The 18277-nt window shown below is 41.5% G+C and overlaps 1 protein-coding gene across 1 annotated transcript in view; it reads right to left on the bottom strand.

Moving 5' to 3' along the window:
• The window catches only part of LOC132474251 (lissencephaly-1 homolog A), a 28416-nt gene extending 10148 nt beyond the window's left edge, over positions 1–18268 (bottom strand). The window contains exons 1-5 of the mRNA XM_060074830.1: positions 18105–18268; positions 13617–13917; positions 5059–5143; positions 3385–3459; positions 1406–1612 (exon numbers count right to left, since the gene is read on the bottom strand). Of these exons, the coding sequence (XP_059930813.1) occupies positions 1406–1612; positions 3385–3459; positions 5059–5143; positions 13617–13648 (399 nt within the window). The 5' untranslated portion in view covers positions 13649–13917; positions 18105–18268. The remainder of the gene's footprint in view (positions 1–1405; positions 1613–3384; positions 3460–5058; positions 5144–13616; positions 13918–18104) is intronic.
• Between the last annotated feature and the right edge of the window lie 9 nt (positions 18269–18277).

The raw sequence follows: 18277 nt of genomic DNA, 5'->3' as shown, positions 1-18277 counted from the left end.
TCAAATTTACAGAATTGACGAGGAATAAAAGCATCGATCTGCAGTAACAAAAGGCACATAGAGTGGCAAGATGATGGATTGATATTTTTCAACTGCCACAGAGCTGAATATATAATTCTCAACCAACAAGAATTAGTTCTGATGCAAAGTGCCATCTGCCAAGTACTCGTAGAAGACGTTCAGAACCCAGACGTCATGTGACTGTGTGGGAATGTGGTTGTGCAGCTCCATCAAAAAGAAATGCATGCACGACATTCAAGAAAAAATATGTTCACAAGAATGTAGGTGTGACCTCGAATCTTCGACGATTTGAATCGTCCGATAGATAGACAGCTAGTCTGCATTATAGTTGACAATTGGACCAAACATTTCAATAAATACAATTGTGGGGGTTTGTCTGCTTTTTTTTAGTTGTCTGTTTTGCTTTCAGAAAAGCTTTGTTTGCCTGATAACACTTTTGTGTAATTAAAGACATCAATCATTTTCTTTTCCAAGAAGAGCGCATATAGTCTTGAAGGATACACAATGTCAGGAAAAAAACCTCTCAAAATTGGAAGCCTTTCAAAACAATTAAAGATGATTCAAAAAAGTACAATTCCAACTTTCAATACCAGATGTTATATCGTACGACTGACGCTAGTGAAAAAGATTTTTCCGCGTCGGTACTGTGTAGTGCATTTTTGCTGTCCTGCCAACGTTGCTGCACTTGTTCTATACGCTGAAACGCGTCATCAACATGCATCTTAAATTTGTAACTGGTCAAACGACTTTGTCTTTATCGGTGTAAGTTGTCTTGATCAGATATCAATACCGTGCGACATCAGATAGAAAGGAGCCCTCCATTTCCACTGAGACCAGCCACCTTTTGAGTTTATAATGTATTATATTAATTACGATATGATGTATGGGTCAATGGCTATATTTTCTGTCAAATTGAAGACCGATGCTGACATGACAAGTAGTTTATTTGTTTGTAGAGGCGGTCCTTTAGGCGCTGTGGCTCTCCTATAGACAGCTGTGGAAAACCCTGATAAACCTAATTATTATTCTCTAGTGTGTAAACCTTGCAAAAGTCCCAAACATGTATGCATCATTGAGCTGCATATGTCAAATAACATCAGTCGACGATGGTTCTGGTGCGACAAATCATATTAGACTATGGAAAATCTTAGTCGAGGACCCCCCCCTACTAACATGTCCCAGTTTGATAACCAGCGGCTACAGCAAGCAGGAGATCCGGTGATGGGATGAACCTTTGAGGGGACAAAATAATCAAAGCCCACCTCCAAGAGGTTGAGTAGAGGTGTTGAGGCAGAAGGGTATAGGGGTTAGATCAAGACGGAAGCTGTCCGTCCAAAATCTAATAAAGTGTTTAAAAACGTTTAAAAAACAACCAACGCCTCACCTTTATTGTGGCGTCTTCAGAGGCGGACACCATGACGCTGAACACGGGGTGGAAGATGACCCGGGTGACGGGGCTGCGGTGCCCGCTGAGGGAATACTTCTCCGGTGGGCGCGGGATCCACTCCTTGGGGTCCCGTTTCTGAGTGACGGGACCGCCCAGGGTTATCTCCTCCTTGGCTTCGTTCAGCTTGGACTCCAGCTCCATCACCTGCGGCCGCACACAACACGTCAGCACGGAGACACGCTCGGTCACTTGGACTCAACTAGGCACAAGCACCGGGAAGAGCCTTCTCCGCTTTTGCTATTCTAAACGGGCTTAAAGCTGTCCATTTGATGTTACTGCCAGGGTCACGTTAGTGTTGACTGTTAGAACATGTTAATATGTTGTTACAGTCCCAGATGGTTCTTCCGACTACCCCTTTACCTGTAAGTAGTTAGACAGTGTATTTGTAACAGTCCCAGATGGTTCACCAGACCACATCAATGTCACCGTTAGTACTGAAGCATATTCAACCTTCAAGAAGGTGGAATATGTATGCTGCATGCTGTAATCTTACTACTATAATAGCAAGCCTGTCGCACCAGTTACTCAAGTTAGTCATGTGCGCATGTGCCAAGCAGCCTGCAGCTCACACACACAAACACCGCACGCGCAAACGCATACATACACCGCAAGCACGCACATACACACCGTATACATACACCGCACAAACATACACGGAAGCGCACACACAGGCACGCACACACACGCGCGCACACACACCGCACGTCAAGACAAAGGGAGCGACACACTAGCCGAGGTAAGACGTTACGTTTTTAAACATAACGGCTCCGCCATCAACACACGTGGAGGTAAGAACACACACGCACGTGCACACACCGCAGCGACACTCGCCCAGGAAAGACGTTATGTTTTTAAACATAACGGCTCCGCCATCGACACACGCGCAGGTAAGAACACACACGCGCAGGTAAGAACACACACGTGCAGGTAAGAACACACACGTGCAGGTAAGAACACACACGTGCAGGTAAGAACACACACGCACGCGCACATACCGCAGCGACACTCGCCCAGGTAAGACGTTATGTTTTTAAACATAACGGCTCCGCCATCGACAAACGCACACAGCAACACTTTGTTGCTCAAACCTAATATTACTCTCCTCCTTGAGCCTCCCGAAATGTCTTGCGATATTTATATCCCCTTCCCCCCCCTGCGGACTGTTTTAGTGGTTTTATTTTTCTTATGTTTTGTGTGTATGCTACGTGTGACTGTAGACTACTGCTGCCTGTCTTGGCCAGGACACCGGATGAGATGTTTAATTTCAATGATCATTATTTTCAACTAACCAATAGTAGTTGCCTTGCATTTTAAAATGTCAATGCACTTTTCAGCCCTGAATAACAGTAAAATATAGTTAATAATTGATTTGCATGCATAGTATACGACACTTTTCATTGAACAATTACCCCCGTTACCATAAATTGACTAATTTTATAATGAAATCAAATGCTCACACACTAGCTGCTTTCAGACACGCGTGTAAATCCTGATATTCTCCTGATGGGCCGTATGTGTCAACAACATATCATGTCATTTTCCTAAGGAAATGTAAATAGTTACTTACATGTGAATGAGGAGTAGAAATTCGTATTTCTCACACCACTTCAGTGGGCGTGTTTCTACATGTCATTGAGTGGCCCCCTAACTGATAATCAGCCTGTTGCCTTTTGTTCGCTGAATGGTTAAAAAATATTAAAATGTTGGCACTGCTTTTTAGAGTAATTTGTGGTGAACGAATGTTATACGTTGTAACATTATAGGCAAAATGTTATTATATTATGCTCTCAGAAATTAGTTACATTATCGACTGGGGTTTCCACATTATTGCTATGGGTTTAATTACAACTAGAGGTTGAGCGCGCGCAACGCGAGTGCGAAATAAAAGTAAAAGGAGGGAGAGGAGGGGTACAAACCTTTTTCTGTAATCTGATGACTGAGGTCCATTTCTTTTCCAATAGGCCTGCATACTTTTTATCCATTTCTTCGTTCTGTGGATCGGAGGGCACAGAGTCAGGACAGACAGGCAAGGAAAGCCAATCACATCCCTGGGTTTAGCCTTAGCAGCGTGAGGGGGGGGGCCTGATGGCCAGGCTCCATGCAGAGTCTTTGGCTAGACTCATAATTAACCTGGCCAACCATGATTGCAAGACGGACACAACCTTCAGCTACACGCACACACTCCTATTCTTAATCCCAGTCAGGCAAGATAATCTCCTACAAACATGGAAGGTTTTAGCGGTTTATAGTCACCTACCCGGAATTAGAGGAAACTAGTGCCAGAAAAATAAACATTTTTTATGCATCACAATGAACATAGATTCAAAATCTGACATAAAATTCAGATTTTTGATATTTACAGTAAATATTGCCTAATTTCGTAATTAAAAAATAATCAGTTAAAAACCATTATGTTTGGTCTCAGTCTCAGCTATGAAAAGGATAGCATGTTAGTCTAATACCGGTCATTCGACTCAGTTTTCACTTTCCCAGTCCACAGTAGTTTGTGTGTGGCACATTCGTGAGATACAGCACAAATCTTCCATGGCCTTTGATCCAATCTATTCTCTGCTACTCCCTTCAGAAACCTAACCAACAGATTGCCAGAAATAGCTTGGCATGTTGCCATCATGGGAGGTGAGAATGAGTAATTATTTATTTTTTGCAACTGTGGGACATGCCAATTTCTTCTGGGCATGGTGTATGGACTTGTTTAATCAAATCTTAAATAGTATTTAACATATAAAATGGAAATTAACAAAGCATCCAAAAGCCTGGATTGTAGGCGTTCATAATAGTCAACCACACCATGGCCCTAACGTTGTAAGGTAGCCCGAAAATAAATGTAGGACAGAAAAGGCAGTGGTGCAGTAATGGTGCAACTCTGCCATCTGCGTGGTCTCTCTGCCCATTAGGTCAACAGATCTTGTCAGTGCAGCGCACGTACACACACAATTATGTTGCAAATGGGTCTGCTTTTGCTGCACTATAGCAGAACAAGCCTATGATACCCTAAAACTATTATTCTCTACACAAACAAAAAATCTGGTGGCCCAGTGCTGCTTGGTACCAATGGCCTTAAAGCCCTACAAGAGGGCCGAAACCCGTACACAAGGACCCGACCTACCCTCGGCCGAGCACCCCTCCACGATAATGTGACAGGATGCTAAACAGACCCATAATAAAAGGGCCTTCATGAATGGGTATAAAAGGTGGTGGGCTTTTAGCATGCTGCTGCTTAGGTGGGCAGTAGGACACACCGGGCCCTTTGGATCATGAATTATTCAATTGATTTCCAAGGGATGCAACAGAATAAGCCACTTTATATAATCTACGGTATATTTTAGCCAAGAGGAAATCTAACATTCAATTCGCCACAGCCAGCTCCCTGAAATGTTAAGTATAAAGCAATATGTTTTTAATCAATATTCATCGCCAATTAATAGCATCTTTGATAGACATCTTGTCAAATAGAACACTTTTCGTTTATCGTACAAATTTTCGTAAAACTTGGTTAATTATAAAGGGCTAAAAAAAGTGCACATCAAGGCAAGGCAATATCTGGATGAATTAGTCTATTGGCTACTTACCATATCTAGTTCAGCCTCCTTCTTGAAGGTGGAATATGCTTCTTCATAACCATTGGAACGCAGGTAGTCAGCTATTGCACGATTTCTGAAAATGTTAAAAAAGTTAAAACGTTAACAATTAGTCTGGCTGATTAGCAGACAAGATATGTTAAGCACAATGAGAAGCAATATGCTTATGCAGTGAAACAAAAGACCGAAAATGAGCATGCATGGAAATGTGTCAGACAAAGGGAATTAAATGATTCAACTTTTGTTACCCATTCACCCAAGTCTCAGACTTAATACGAGACTGCAGTTTCACAGTATGCCTCTTGCATTCCCCCACCCCGCACAGCCTCCCACACACTCCCTCCCACACACCTCTTCAACATTTGACACAGATAGAGCGCACATCTGTCTGAGCGCTATAATGAGATAACATGGCTGTGGGCACATAATGGAAATGGGAGGCCCTGTGGTGGAGATATCGGGATACTGATGGGTGGTGCAAAGCCCAGGCAGCCTTACTTCAACAAATTAAGACTGTCAAAGAAAAATGGTGGTAGGACAAGTCTACTCAGTTGACATCAGCTGCTCTAACCAAGAATGCAGCATGTGAGGCCACAGCCAAGTAAGACCATGCTGTTTTTTTATTTGTATTTATTATTTTTTTACTGAGGTCAAAGGCATTTTGTGCATATGGCCTTTTCCAGAGATTTTTGGGCTTGTTGAGAACACCCAAACTAGTATTCACACATTTTGTAACTAGCCTCAGAAAATTTCCATAATTTCCAGTCATATACCATCCAATGTAATATCAAAAGAAGCACAATATAGAAATGTTATTATTATTATTTATTTTTATATAAATGGTGCCATTTTCCATTTTTTGCACAAAAAATAAAGGCCTAATCCAAATGAGCATTACAACGGATTAATTAGAATATGCCAATTAATGCAGTTATAATTGCATCGCTATTGTAAAGCAACGGTGTGATTGTGTGTGTGTGTGTGTGGGACTGAGGAAAGTGTGCTGCCGAGCCTGAGAAGAGAAGCCAGGGATCACGTGATAATCTGCCTGTGCGTCTCCACAGAGCAGACACCTTGAAGGGGGATCAGCAGTCACCAGAGGCTAGCCTTTCCATGAGGTTTAAACACGGGGACTGTGTTTAAACCGAGAGAAACTGATGAGATAGGGACAAAAGCACACCAGTGGCTGAACACTGAGGTGGCATTGAGAATACGAGGAGAGAGATATTCAGATAGAGAGGACAAAGGGCTAGTCGAGCAAGAAGAGAAGAGCCCATCCTGCCTTTTCCTGGCTTTGTCTGAGGCTGGCTTGTTTACGACCACAGCCTCGCTGCTTGTGTCAGGTTTCATCCCATGTTGAAGTGACGGGGTAACCCTGTCATATCTGGCGTCTCCAAAAAAAAAAGAAAAAGATAACTCACAGCCAAGACCAGGAATGATGAAATAAAAAGATTGTTAAAAGAATAAGGATGAAGGCCGGTCTTAACCCCTTTGCCCTCTATTCTCTTCCCTTCCTGAAGGCCCCTCATGACAGGAGCAGTCCGATTACAGCTCAAGGTTAGCGGGAGGTTATCGGGTCTGTGACAGCCTGCCTGTCGCAGGTTTGGGGGGGGGGGGGAGCAAACGGCGATGTGTGGGGTGAGGACTATTTATGGAAGTGTATTATAATGAGGTGGGAATGTTGGGAGAGGAAAGCTTTGTGAAGTGCTGAGGTTTGTGTCCTTCCACAGTGTGAGTTGACAGCCAAGATCGTGTCCCATCGGCAGGCTAGGCCAGACAAGACGATGGCTGAGCGCAATGCTACACCTATCCCAACTGTCAAATTAGACACACATGTACGCAACGAAAGTCTTCTACCCAACCAAACAAACACAATTGTCAATGTTTGGGGCTGAAAATATGTGACAACTTTTTTGCTTCCTCCATTGGAAAGCATACACATTCAATATGATTGACATTTAAAAAAGAGGCATCTATTTACAGAGTCAACCAAAACCATGACTACTAGCCAGCCAACTTGTTTTGCAATTACATATACCAGGTGGGTCTCCACCTAATATGGGATAATGGGATTCAACAACAGCATTCTAGAAAATAAGTTTTGCAGAGGTTACATGTTGAAGGCTAAGCAGTTGCAAGAACATTTTTCTAGTAGAAACACAGCAGACAGTTTCATATATTTTTGGAAATTATATCATTAATGAGACAATTCTAAATACTAGAAAATAAACAAAATATAATATTTGCGATTCACTCAAGGTAAGCCTGCACTATCCCTTGCCCTTTCCTTACCATTCACCTCCACACTACACACATAATTACATGTTTTCAATTTGAAGAGGAATGAGGCAAATTAAAAAAAAAATATATATATCATGCCATCATGTTCGAGAGTTTCCAAATAGAAATAGGTAAATGAAGGTGTAGAAAGAGTGGACCCAGCGGTATCCATGGCGACAAGGAGCGCACGGCTAGAAGACGTGATTGGAAGATGGTAGAGGAGTGGCATTGAGGAGGGGCAGAATAGAAGCAACCATAAACTGCATCACTCAGAGCATACAGTGGTATTAAACCTTGCCAGCCTTAATGTGTTCAAAAGGAAACATTTTTGCAAGAAGGTAGATAACTTGCAATAAGAAAACGCATTACCTGCTGTATACCCCAGGGTAAACTAATGTATTTAATGCCCAATGTTATAGCCAGCAGGTTCGAAACACTACTCCCCAGTGCCCACACTGCAGAATAGTGCTGTCCAGCAACTTCAAAATGGAGAGCCACTGTGTCATGGATGACAAACACTGAGGAGAAGGGAAGTAAAGGGAGGAGAGAGTGAGCTCATCCGTTAAGGAGAGCGACAAATGAAGAACTGAGTGCACTAGCCAGCCAGCTAACATTGACATCACCACACACACACACACACACACACACACACACACACACACACACACACACACACACACACACACACACACACACACACACACACACACACACACACACACACACACTAGGGATCGACCGATATAGGGTTTTTTTACTTGTTCTACCTCACCTGTTTTTAATATTTGTTAAATATTGCTCATCTAATTTTTCTTACTTGTTTTACCTCACCTGTTTTTACTATTTGTTAAATATTGTTTTTTATATTGAAGTTCAATAAATGTTCCTTTTTTTAAATTGAGACTTGTAACATTTGTTATCAGTGTAATTTTTATGATTGAGGGAGCAAAAGCAGTATCGGCTCTAAATATCGGTATATCGGAGTATCGGCTAAGGCTGATGAAAAAATATCGGTATCGTATCGGCCCTAAAAAAATCTGTATCGGTCGATCCCTAACACACACACACACACACACACACACACACACACACACACACACACACACACACACACACACACACACACACACACACACACACACACACACACACACACACACACACACACACACACACACACACACACACGGATTGCCCGACGTCCCGGGGCAAGTAAAACGCCACGTCGGGCAAGTAACTATGACAACCCGCTTGCCCGTTCGGGCAAGTGGAGGACTCGAAGCAAAAAAAAAAAGTCGCCACAGCATTCTTGGTGTACTATTTGATTTTATTTGAATGTGGCTTCGGCCATTCAAAATCGAGATCACGAGACTCCCGGCAGGTAGTGGGCACGCCGCAGATTAAGAACTAGGAGATGGCTGCATACGAGCTCAAGCGTAAGCGAACTTTTCAAGCATTCTGGAAGAAGGAGTTCCCCTGGGTTATACTCAAGGATGTGGAGGAATCACCAACTTGTTCTGCGAGGTTTGCCTTAAGTTCCCGTCAACAGCGGATAAAAGCGGTTCGTTTTTTAAAGGAACGTCATCTTTCAGAAAGCAAATGCTTGAGTGTCACGATAAGAGCAAGCAGCATCTTGCTTGCATGGCAGCTAAGCGGGCTGTGGATAACCCGTCCTCCGGTGCCTTACCGGTTCTTTTTACTAAACAGAACGCGGAGGCAAATGTGGTTATCACAAAGCAGATAATATAAAGATAAAATATAACAATTTACCTGAATCTTTGTCGTTATTTGATAACCACTAATAAAAAAACTATTTATATTTGGGGCCAGTGAAAATTGACTACAGGCAAGTAGAATTCAGACCCACTGGCCCGACCGGGCAAGTGGAAAAAAAATCCTTAGCGTTGACACACACACACACACACACACACACACACACACACACACACACACACACACACACACACACACACACACACACACACACACACACACACACACACACACACACACACACACACACACACACACACACAGGTAAAAGGGAGAGTTGTTTAGCAATGAATCTGATTAAAGAATGAGATAATGTACAGCTCAAAGTCCAAAGTCATTATTAAAGATAAACTATGTGCTGCAGATCTGAAACGCATACGTTTAAGATACCTGTCGACACTCGTCTGGGTGTAGCAGCAGCCAAGTATAGCTATGTGATCAACATAGAGCAAAAGGCCTACATGTTGTTAACCCAGTAGAACTAACTTGTTAGTTTGAAGCTTACTTTTGCCTTCACATTTACATGGCACTGACCCATGCCTGTTAATTATGACCTATACAACATGTTCTAATGAAAAAATTTTTTTATATACATCTTCTTTGGTTCCGGGATACCCCAAATAGTCTAGCCAAAAGTAGACCGTTTTATGTTTAAATTAAACACCAAGAGCTCCAGAACCCTGCACAAATGAACTAAGAGCACTACAGTCAATCAAAAATTGGATTTGAGCGTGAGAAATAAATGTAATGCACACGTACAGCACATTACTCCATGGAGCTCTGTAGCTAAAGTGGTAGAGTGTGGTGTTAACACAGCCAGATCAGCATTTCCAAAACCCATGCCAAGAACGTATGCTTGGTATTGTAAGACCCTTTGCACCAAGGAATCCAGCTTGCATACAGTATATCTGAACGTGTATTATATGTGGATCTAAATGTCACTCAGATCGTGTCTGTAGTTATTTCCCACACTGGCATTTTACATCCTTTTTTACCAAGGGAAAGGAAATTGAAATACTTCCGTATTACAAACTAAAAAATGCTCCAAACGATTATTTCCTTAAAAACCTCTGCAAGTTCCACGTCTAAATTGGGTTTGAGAAAGAAGAAATGGACCTGGCTGCCTTGGGGCCCAATTGTGGTTACAATGAGGTGCTTCTGACAGGGCCTCAATGACGGCCCATCACTGGAGTCACACATACTGGTGAGACTACGAGAAACGTTACACCAGTGTGATTTCTTTGAATTTTACATATACTTCTAGGGTTTGGATACAAAAACAATTTCATTCTGTGAATTAATCGGAAAGACATTATGGGTGGTCTTTTTGATGTCTTAACCATATTGTAAAACAGCATGAAAAGATGTGTCTATTCAGGCCTTATATAATGCACTACTTCAGTAGTCTATATAAAAAGGAAATAACAATGAATAACCATCATATACAATACAGAACTGCCCCTCATACTTAGATCAATGCCTTGTATGTGTACTGGGAATTACTTGGAAGAAACAGTGGTCCCAGGACAGACAATGAAACCATGTGCTTCCATCCGTCTTGCATGCAGGAGGCAAGATTTGAGACATCCTGCTGATTGGACCCCCTGCTGATACATACTGGTGCCCTCTATACACACTGTAGCCATGGTGCCACTGAGAAGCACTCTATACATCTCCATCTGCCTCGAAACCATTCTCTCAATTCAAGGCCAGCCACGCCCAGGCAACGTTCACCGTCCAAGCTAGGGTTACCTTCCTATTCATTGAGGCTCAAGACATTAATTAACGGTAAAATAGGGGCTTCAAATAAGACTCATTCAAGAACAAATGTAAAAAGGAAACAAAACAAAGATTATAATAAAAGAAGCATAATGCAGTTACATAAAAAAAGGAGTATGACCATTTCCATTGTCTGAGACATGGAATGGGAGCTTTGCTTGCTCAGCCAATCCAGGTTGTCCGTAATACTATAATGCAACTGCTGGCCACCTCAATCACTGCTGACCACCTCTAGCACATGGTCTGGCATTCATTGTGTTCGTCGTGACATTCACAGCCCCAGGAGCAAAGCAGACCAAGGAACATGGTCCTTTTATCAGAAGACATAGAAATTGTCTACAGCAAAGGCCAACTGCACATGGGTGTCCACAGGCAGAGGAGGGTTTGTGCTCTGGGTCTATTTTTATCAAATGCCTGCAGAAAAGGCGCATCCCCTGACCCTGAAAAGGAACAGAGATGCGCTTTTCATTAGATTTGCTCAGAAACGTAAGACTTGTTTCGAAGATGCTGCGCAATCACAGCATCTGACTTAAGTGCTGATGGGGCCAGTAAAAGAGACAAGACTGCTCTGTTTGGAACAGCAAGTTTATCTAACAAGGTTCAACTTGTTAGAGACGGTTACGAAGTCAATCCTGCTCCAAATATTCATTTCGATTTTAGTAGAGGGTCTTAATGTATGAAGAGGCAGTTAGTGTTTGCAACTAGAATTATAACAAATATGTTGATCCCTACGTTTTTTCAAGATTTATTTTGCATTTATATACATTAGGCCCAATCCCATTTCTACCCCTTACCCCTTCCCCTTGTTTTGAAGGGGTAAGGGGTAGCAATGGGATTGGGCCTTAATCATTACAGATACAGCAAGAGGTAGAGTATGGGAGAGAGAGAAGCAGCCAATGACCACGGGTCAATGCCCTAAGGACTGAGCCTTAATGGTACGCTCTTCACCCGCTGAGACCTTGATCCCTACTTCTTAGAATTTGTAAAATTCACAGCCTCAATTTAAATCACCAAATTCAAGAAATGGTGGCGTTCACACTTGAGACGCAGCTCATATGTGTGCAGAACAGTGTTTGGTGGCTTGAGAACGTAGGTGTTGACATCTCGACCATCTGTTCCTTGTGTGCATTGTATAATATTAGAAATATTTTATTTCATGCATAATACAAATTAGATACATGAGAAGCATATTGGGAAGACTAACGATTAGGCTATTTTAGTTGGGTAAAAAACAGATAACGGAAGCAAAACTTGCCAGAAGAAAAAACCCTAGATTCAGTTTAACGCCGTATCTGGGGCCAAAGAGGTAGATGGTGGCAGCACTAATAGGTAGCCCCAACAAATGGAATGCAATGAATTCCTGATCATGGCTCACATGGTTTGCTGGTCTTACACTATGCTCCTGTACACCATGGGGCAAGAGCATTATTCAACAAAGAAACGAGAAGCTTGTTTGACAGGGAGCACACAGGCATCAGCATTCCAACAGAACTTGCCATTCCGACTACCAGAATCTAAGAAACACATCTGAGAAAGACATTGTTGAGGAGAAGTGCCATGTCATGCGGAAGAAACTGCATTTCTCAATGACATCAGCAAGCACAAAACAGGGAGTAAAATCAATTATTAAAACATGATAGAAATGTTCCACAGTGAATTCTATTTCACTAAATCTATACATCAACAAACTCTGTGTAGACTGCATCTATCCATTGTATATCGAGACCTCACAGACACAATGTTTAACCAGGAAAGAGATTGGAGTTCTTAAGGTCTAGAGCTCAGAGACCTCTACCTTTCCCATTCTCCTACCGTCTGGCAGGAGGTAGGTAAACATTTAATCCTAGCCTCAGGAGTTAATTACATAGTTGGGGAGATTAGGCAGGGCTGATTTCTGGCCCAGCTAATGTTTTTCCCCTGCTCAGTATGAAGCACCATGCTTTGTCAGAATGACAACTGCCGACAGAGACGTTAAAATCAATATAAGAAAGACAAGGGATAGGGAATACTCATGGAAATGCACTTCATGTAGCAAGCCAAACTTCTATATGATCCCTATCCTAGCTCATGAAAACCATACCTTCAATACATGAAATAGATGTATTGAAAAATACATCATAGAAATAGAGCCAATTTACCCTCAACTAAATATGGACAAAACAATGCTTGATGTAATTTACCAGTAATCCTGAGATTCCTTAATACTTTCTAAGTGGTACTCAAAGCTACTGGACGTTTGCAGTACAAATTGCTCTGTATATGCAAGTAAGGAACTAACAGAGCCATTTGAATGCAAACAAATATTAGCATTCTCCTTAATAACTGATGTTGACTCATGGCTGTCACTCAATTACCCTCTGCATTTGCATATTCTCTGCACTTAATCATTAACGTGAATCATGCCCTCTACAGTTTAAAAATGACAAATCAGGGTCAACACTATTCCAATAAAATGTATGCTACATCATTCAAGAACAAAAAAGTGTTGAATGTCATGGAAAGATAACCGACACCTGTCAAAGCTAGCACTTGCCCACGGCTTGAACATGTAACACAAAATGAGCGTAGCCTTTTTCCAGGTTAGAAGAATCTAGCACAAATTTCAAACACTAAGAAATGTACACTTGCACAAATACTAAAACCTAAAGCTCAGCAGAAACGTTAGGTATTTTTTGAGTTCTTAAGAAATGGGTTGATGTATCAGTTTAGAAACTTACAATTCATCGCGTTGCCTTTGCGAGAGCACCATGGTGTGGCAGGTCGTGGGGCGAGGGGTACTAGATGGTTGGGCAGGGGTACAGTTGCTCCGACCTCCTCTGTCGGGAGATGAGCGGGGCTGGTCCGAACAACACACGTGAAGAGGTGCTCTTGCACTCCTTAAGCGGCCTGTTGGCTAGGTCCAGTAAAAACGTTTAGCGTCCGAGGCGGGCCTGGGAATCTGCCTCCCAACCTGGTGGCGTACGGGATAAGACGAACAGAGAGCCTGCAGACCAGTCACTAGGTGGGTCGCCAGTGCATCTAAGGAGAGAACAGAGGCGAAGACAAGTCAGTTAGAGCTATACAATAGTCCACCAAGTCTAGCAACACAAAACAACATCAAATCGGGCACAGAAGGGACTTCCATCAAGTTCACGTTTGACACAGACCACCCATTTACAAACTACTCTTTTCAAACTCATCACAGACTTTCACTTGGAAAGTGAAACCAGTGGAAAGATATGGTGTGTGCGCTTGTTTTGTGTGATTTTAAGAGAAATTAGAAAATCTGTGAATGTTAAGGGAGTTTAATGATATACAATACCATCAGTAGTTAAATTATGCATCGTTACTACTGTAGGCTACATGTGGGAGCTACCTCATGTGAAACATATTTACCTTGTTCATTTTTCTAAAACAAATTAGATGTTTGAACTGGCATCTCAATACTGGTCCTAAGCTTAAGTCAATGTAGGACCATTATAGCCAAATGTTATTTCGGACAATAATGAAATACTAACCTCTATAGCAAAAGTATACTACTTAATGTTTTTGTCAAATGAAAAAAACACAAATTACCTTACTTTAAATGTACAAGATGTTTGTCAAAAAAAAAAAATTGTTATGTTTGTTTCTTTCATTGATAAGAACTCAAACGGCTAGGCCAGAAGACTATATGTGTAAATTCAAAAACTATATGTCTTCATTCTTAAGAAATAAATACATTTAATCAAATTAAAACTGTGCCTGGCCATAATAATCATATATAGTTAAGATATATCATATTTTCCCATGGTCTGTAATGATCTGATGAACTGACATAAAATTATGTTTTGACGTATTGACATTTTGTAGGTAGTGGGCAATATCCTACCAGGTTTATGATTTCAAAGAATCATTCTCAGTAAGTGAGTGTCATCACATTACATGGGTCATTATTATATCAGAATAAAACTAAGTATATCTTTGTATATAATAAAATCATGTTTCAGACAGGCTATAAACATAATCACAAACTCACAAAGCAGTATCATTATCTTGGTTTCATAATGATACAACATATCTCATGTCAAAAAACAATTAATCATCAGCCAGGCATAGCAGCAAGTCAAAAACAAGAGTGTTGCAGTTGCCATGAAAACACTGTCAGGTCTCTAAAGCAAGTCTCAAATATGGGACGAGAATACCCAGGAAACACTCATTGAATTGCTTGCGTCAGCTAGGCACACACAGGCTACACAGAATAATGACAGATGGAAAACATTGTATTGACTTCTGCAAAAACGATATAAAAGATCTGTCCCATCATTTTGGCCTTTGTATTCATTCAAATAGTCTGATTAAAGTTAATCTCACATTGACAGTGAGTGACACTGAGTGAGCAGCCTGTTGGAATAGGTAAAGCAAGTAGCAGTATTTGCCTATCGACAGTGGACTTGACACTGCTAGGATGTAGCAGGAGAACACCTGACATCAGTCTCCCTGGAAACAAGCTGGCCACTGTATCATGTCGTCATTATCTGGTCCTGTTGCTAAAGACAGTCCAATGCCAACCTGGATGATGGCGCAAGAGTCCCTGGCCATCATGACCGATGAACAGCCCATGTGTCATACTAGTTCAGGATTGGGTGATAGTTTATGGGATCACAATGATTGGTATATATTGGTATATATATATTGATGGATGGTGAATGATCACTCGTATCATTCTACCTATTATTTGATTGTTTCAAGTATTAGTAAATACAACACTACAATAACTGGCAGGAAAATTGACCTATTTTTTTATAAGAAATTTGGTCTAGCAATGAAAGTAGTGTCTAGAGTGCTTCTTCTGAAATGAACACCAAGCATTCCCTAACAGAAATGGGCATACATTCAGATCATCTACCATATTTCTGTCTACAATTAATTGCTGCAGGCAGATGCAATTCCTACAGAGTCTTGACCCTGCAGTTTGTTGTCTTGAAGAAAGTCACTATTGTCTCAAAGTAAAGATGTGTCCTTTGTCCGACAAAAGGTATGATTCTCGTTGACACTCTAGTTGGTGTTCTATGTGCCAAACAAAAAAGCAAAAGAGTATAAGTTAGTAGAACTAATGACAGTGATCAATAGTCAATAGATTTTTGGGTTTTTGTTACACTTGTTTATCCAACTATACTATCATAATATACATGTACCCTATATTTCATAATACAACATCTTATAAAGGATGTACATTTGCATTATAAGATTATTCAGGATTCTTAGCATTACAAGAATCTTCTATCTCATTATTTATTCATAGGAACCCTATATGGAGCAGCAAGTTGTGGGTCTCATATCTCAATATGGTTCTACTCACGTGGAATTTAGGTCAAATAGAGTAACTATGTTTCAAATACCTGGGGAATGTCATGTCAGCCGCTGATGTTTCACAATATTTGCTGCATGTGAGGCCTCTTCAGCTAGTCTGGATTGGTTTACTGAAGCGTTGTGTACACGTCATCTTGTAATATACCCAGAGAAAATGGGTCATTCCTGGTAATAAGTTCTGTAACCTGCAGTCATTCAGCTTGAAAGTAAGGTGCTATGTAGAAGCTTTACTGAAGGAATTGTAGGACGTAAAACTGTACAATAAAGGATCACTAAAAAACTGAAACTAATTTTTGTACATTTTGTGACCTGAATGAGACTTTCGACAAAATCCTTTCAGCACATGCATTGGTTATTATAAATCACATGATACATTTCAGGCAGATGTAAATCTAGGCTTGAAACATTTTGATTAACAATGTTTTTAATCTGCTACAAATGAATCATTACAGAATCATTTTATTCTGTTTCTTTTTATCAACATGCATGCATTTGCACCATAAAAACACTGCATTAAACCCGGTACCCTCATACAAAAACAACAATACATTCTAAAAGTAGGCGTTGACGTGGTAACGCGGTTCAACTGAATAATGCTATAAAGCAACGAGCAAAATAGAATCCGTCAAAAAATGCCAATAGACAACCGGGCTTAAAGGCAAAACTGAAAGATCTCGAAATAATTTCTACTTTGTCATCGTGTTCTCAATAGGCACGAGGAGAATGGCTTAGTTTTTCTCTCTAAATAAATTAGCACATAAATAATTGGTTCTTACGTATCAAACCGTAAATAGTCACCACACCACTTTAGTGTAGAGTACTTCTTCATGTTAGTTTTACACAATCCCTTTAATGGACTGGACTCCATTAAAGGGACTCCAATGTATCAGCTACTCCACCCAGATCATATGCGGTTCAACATCCACCAAGTTGCAGTCGTGATGACAATGCTTCTGTCCAGGCTATGGATTCTAGGAAGGCTACATTAACACCTTAAAGATTATGTTCACAACCTAGGCGAGAGGTATTTAATAAACATATATCTGACGCCTGTCAACGATCGACAACGGTACATAATGTGCAATTACTTGACATGGCTGATCACATAAAACAAGCAGAGCGTCCTACCCGACGGCTGATGCACAGCTCATAGGAGCATTGTCCAAGTCGCGTTACTGCCAGCATTGGGTGTCATGGGGACGCTAGTCAATGACAACACATGGGCATTGGGCAGTAATAGTAGCTTACTACAAGTATAAAAAAAAAGAAGCTTTTAACGCAACTGTACGTCAATTTAACTAATAGCCTAATGGGAACCTAACCAATATGTCTAATTTACAATAATCTACAACATTGACAAGACTACCACGTTTACGTTCCCAGAAATGCAACACACACGCACACAGTGTTAGATGAGTCGGTGCTGGACGGTTTGTTGTGCAGCTTGTTTTAACTGTAGTCTCCATGGACGTATCGTCGGCTCTGCCCAGCTAACATTAGCAGGCTAACGCTAGCCGCTAACACCAGCAGGCTAACGGTGAAGTAACATCAGCCAGCTACCAGCCGGAGTCCCGCAACATGACCCACAAGTGATGAGGACTAAGATGTGGACCCGCATTATTAACACTTAGATTATACTCTAGGTGGGGGACACATTAACAACACTGTCTGTGTGATTGGATCCCCCACAGTCGGTTGTATGTGTTGTTTCTTACAGAGATAACTTCAGACAGCGACCTGCTGCTCCTATCGGCCTGTCCGCCATTTTGAGACATAAAAGGCGGTGCAGAAACTAAACCTCTCGTCCTGTACAATTCTAGACTAACCCTGACCCTGTCCATGGGTCTGAGAGATGAGTTATAACAGCTACTCACCCTATGACTCTTCCTCGGTGTCCTGAGCTGCCTCCGGTGTGAACATAACCCTACAGGGCGTCAACACGTCTCAGTGAGTGTCTCTGCAGGTCAGGATGCGTCTCGATCGTCTCTAGCTTGTTTTCCTCCCGCAGTCACCTCACTCTCGGGCACGAGCACAGCTCGCGTTCACA

This window comes from Gadus macrocephalus, chromosome 16 (genome assembly GCF_031168955.1).
Source record: "Gadus macrocephalus chromosome 16, ASM3116895v1".
NCBI lineage: Eukaryota > Metazoa > Chordata > Actinopteri > Gadiformes > Gadidae > Gadus > Gadus macrocephalus.
The sequence above is the reverse complement of the archived record's forward strand: the minus strand, read 5'-3'. Positions and strand labels throughout refer to the sequence as shown.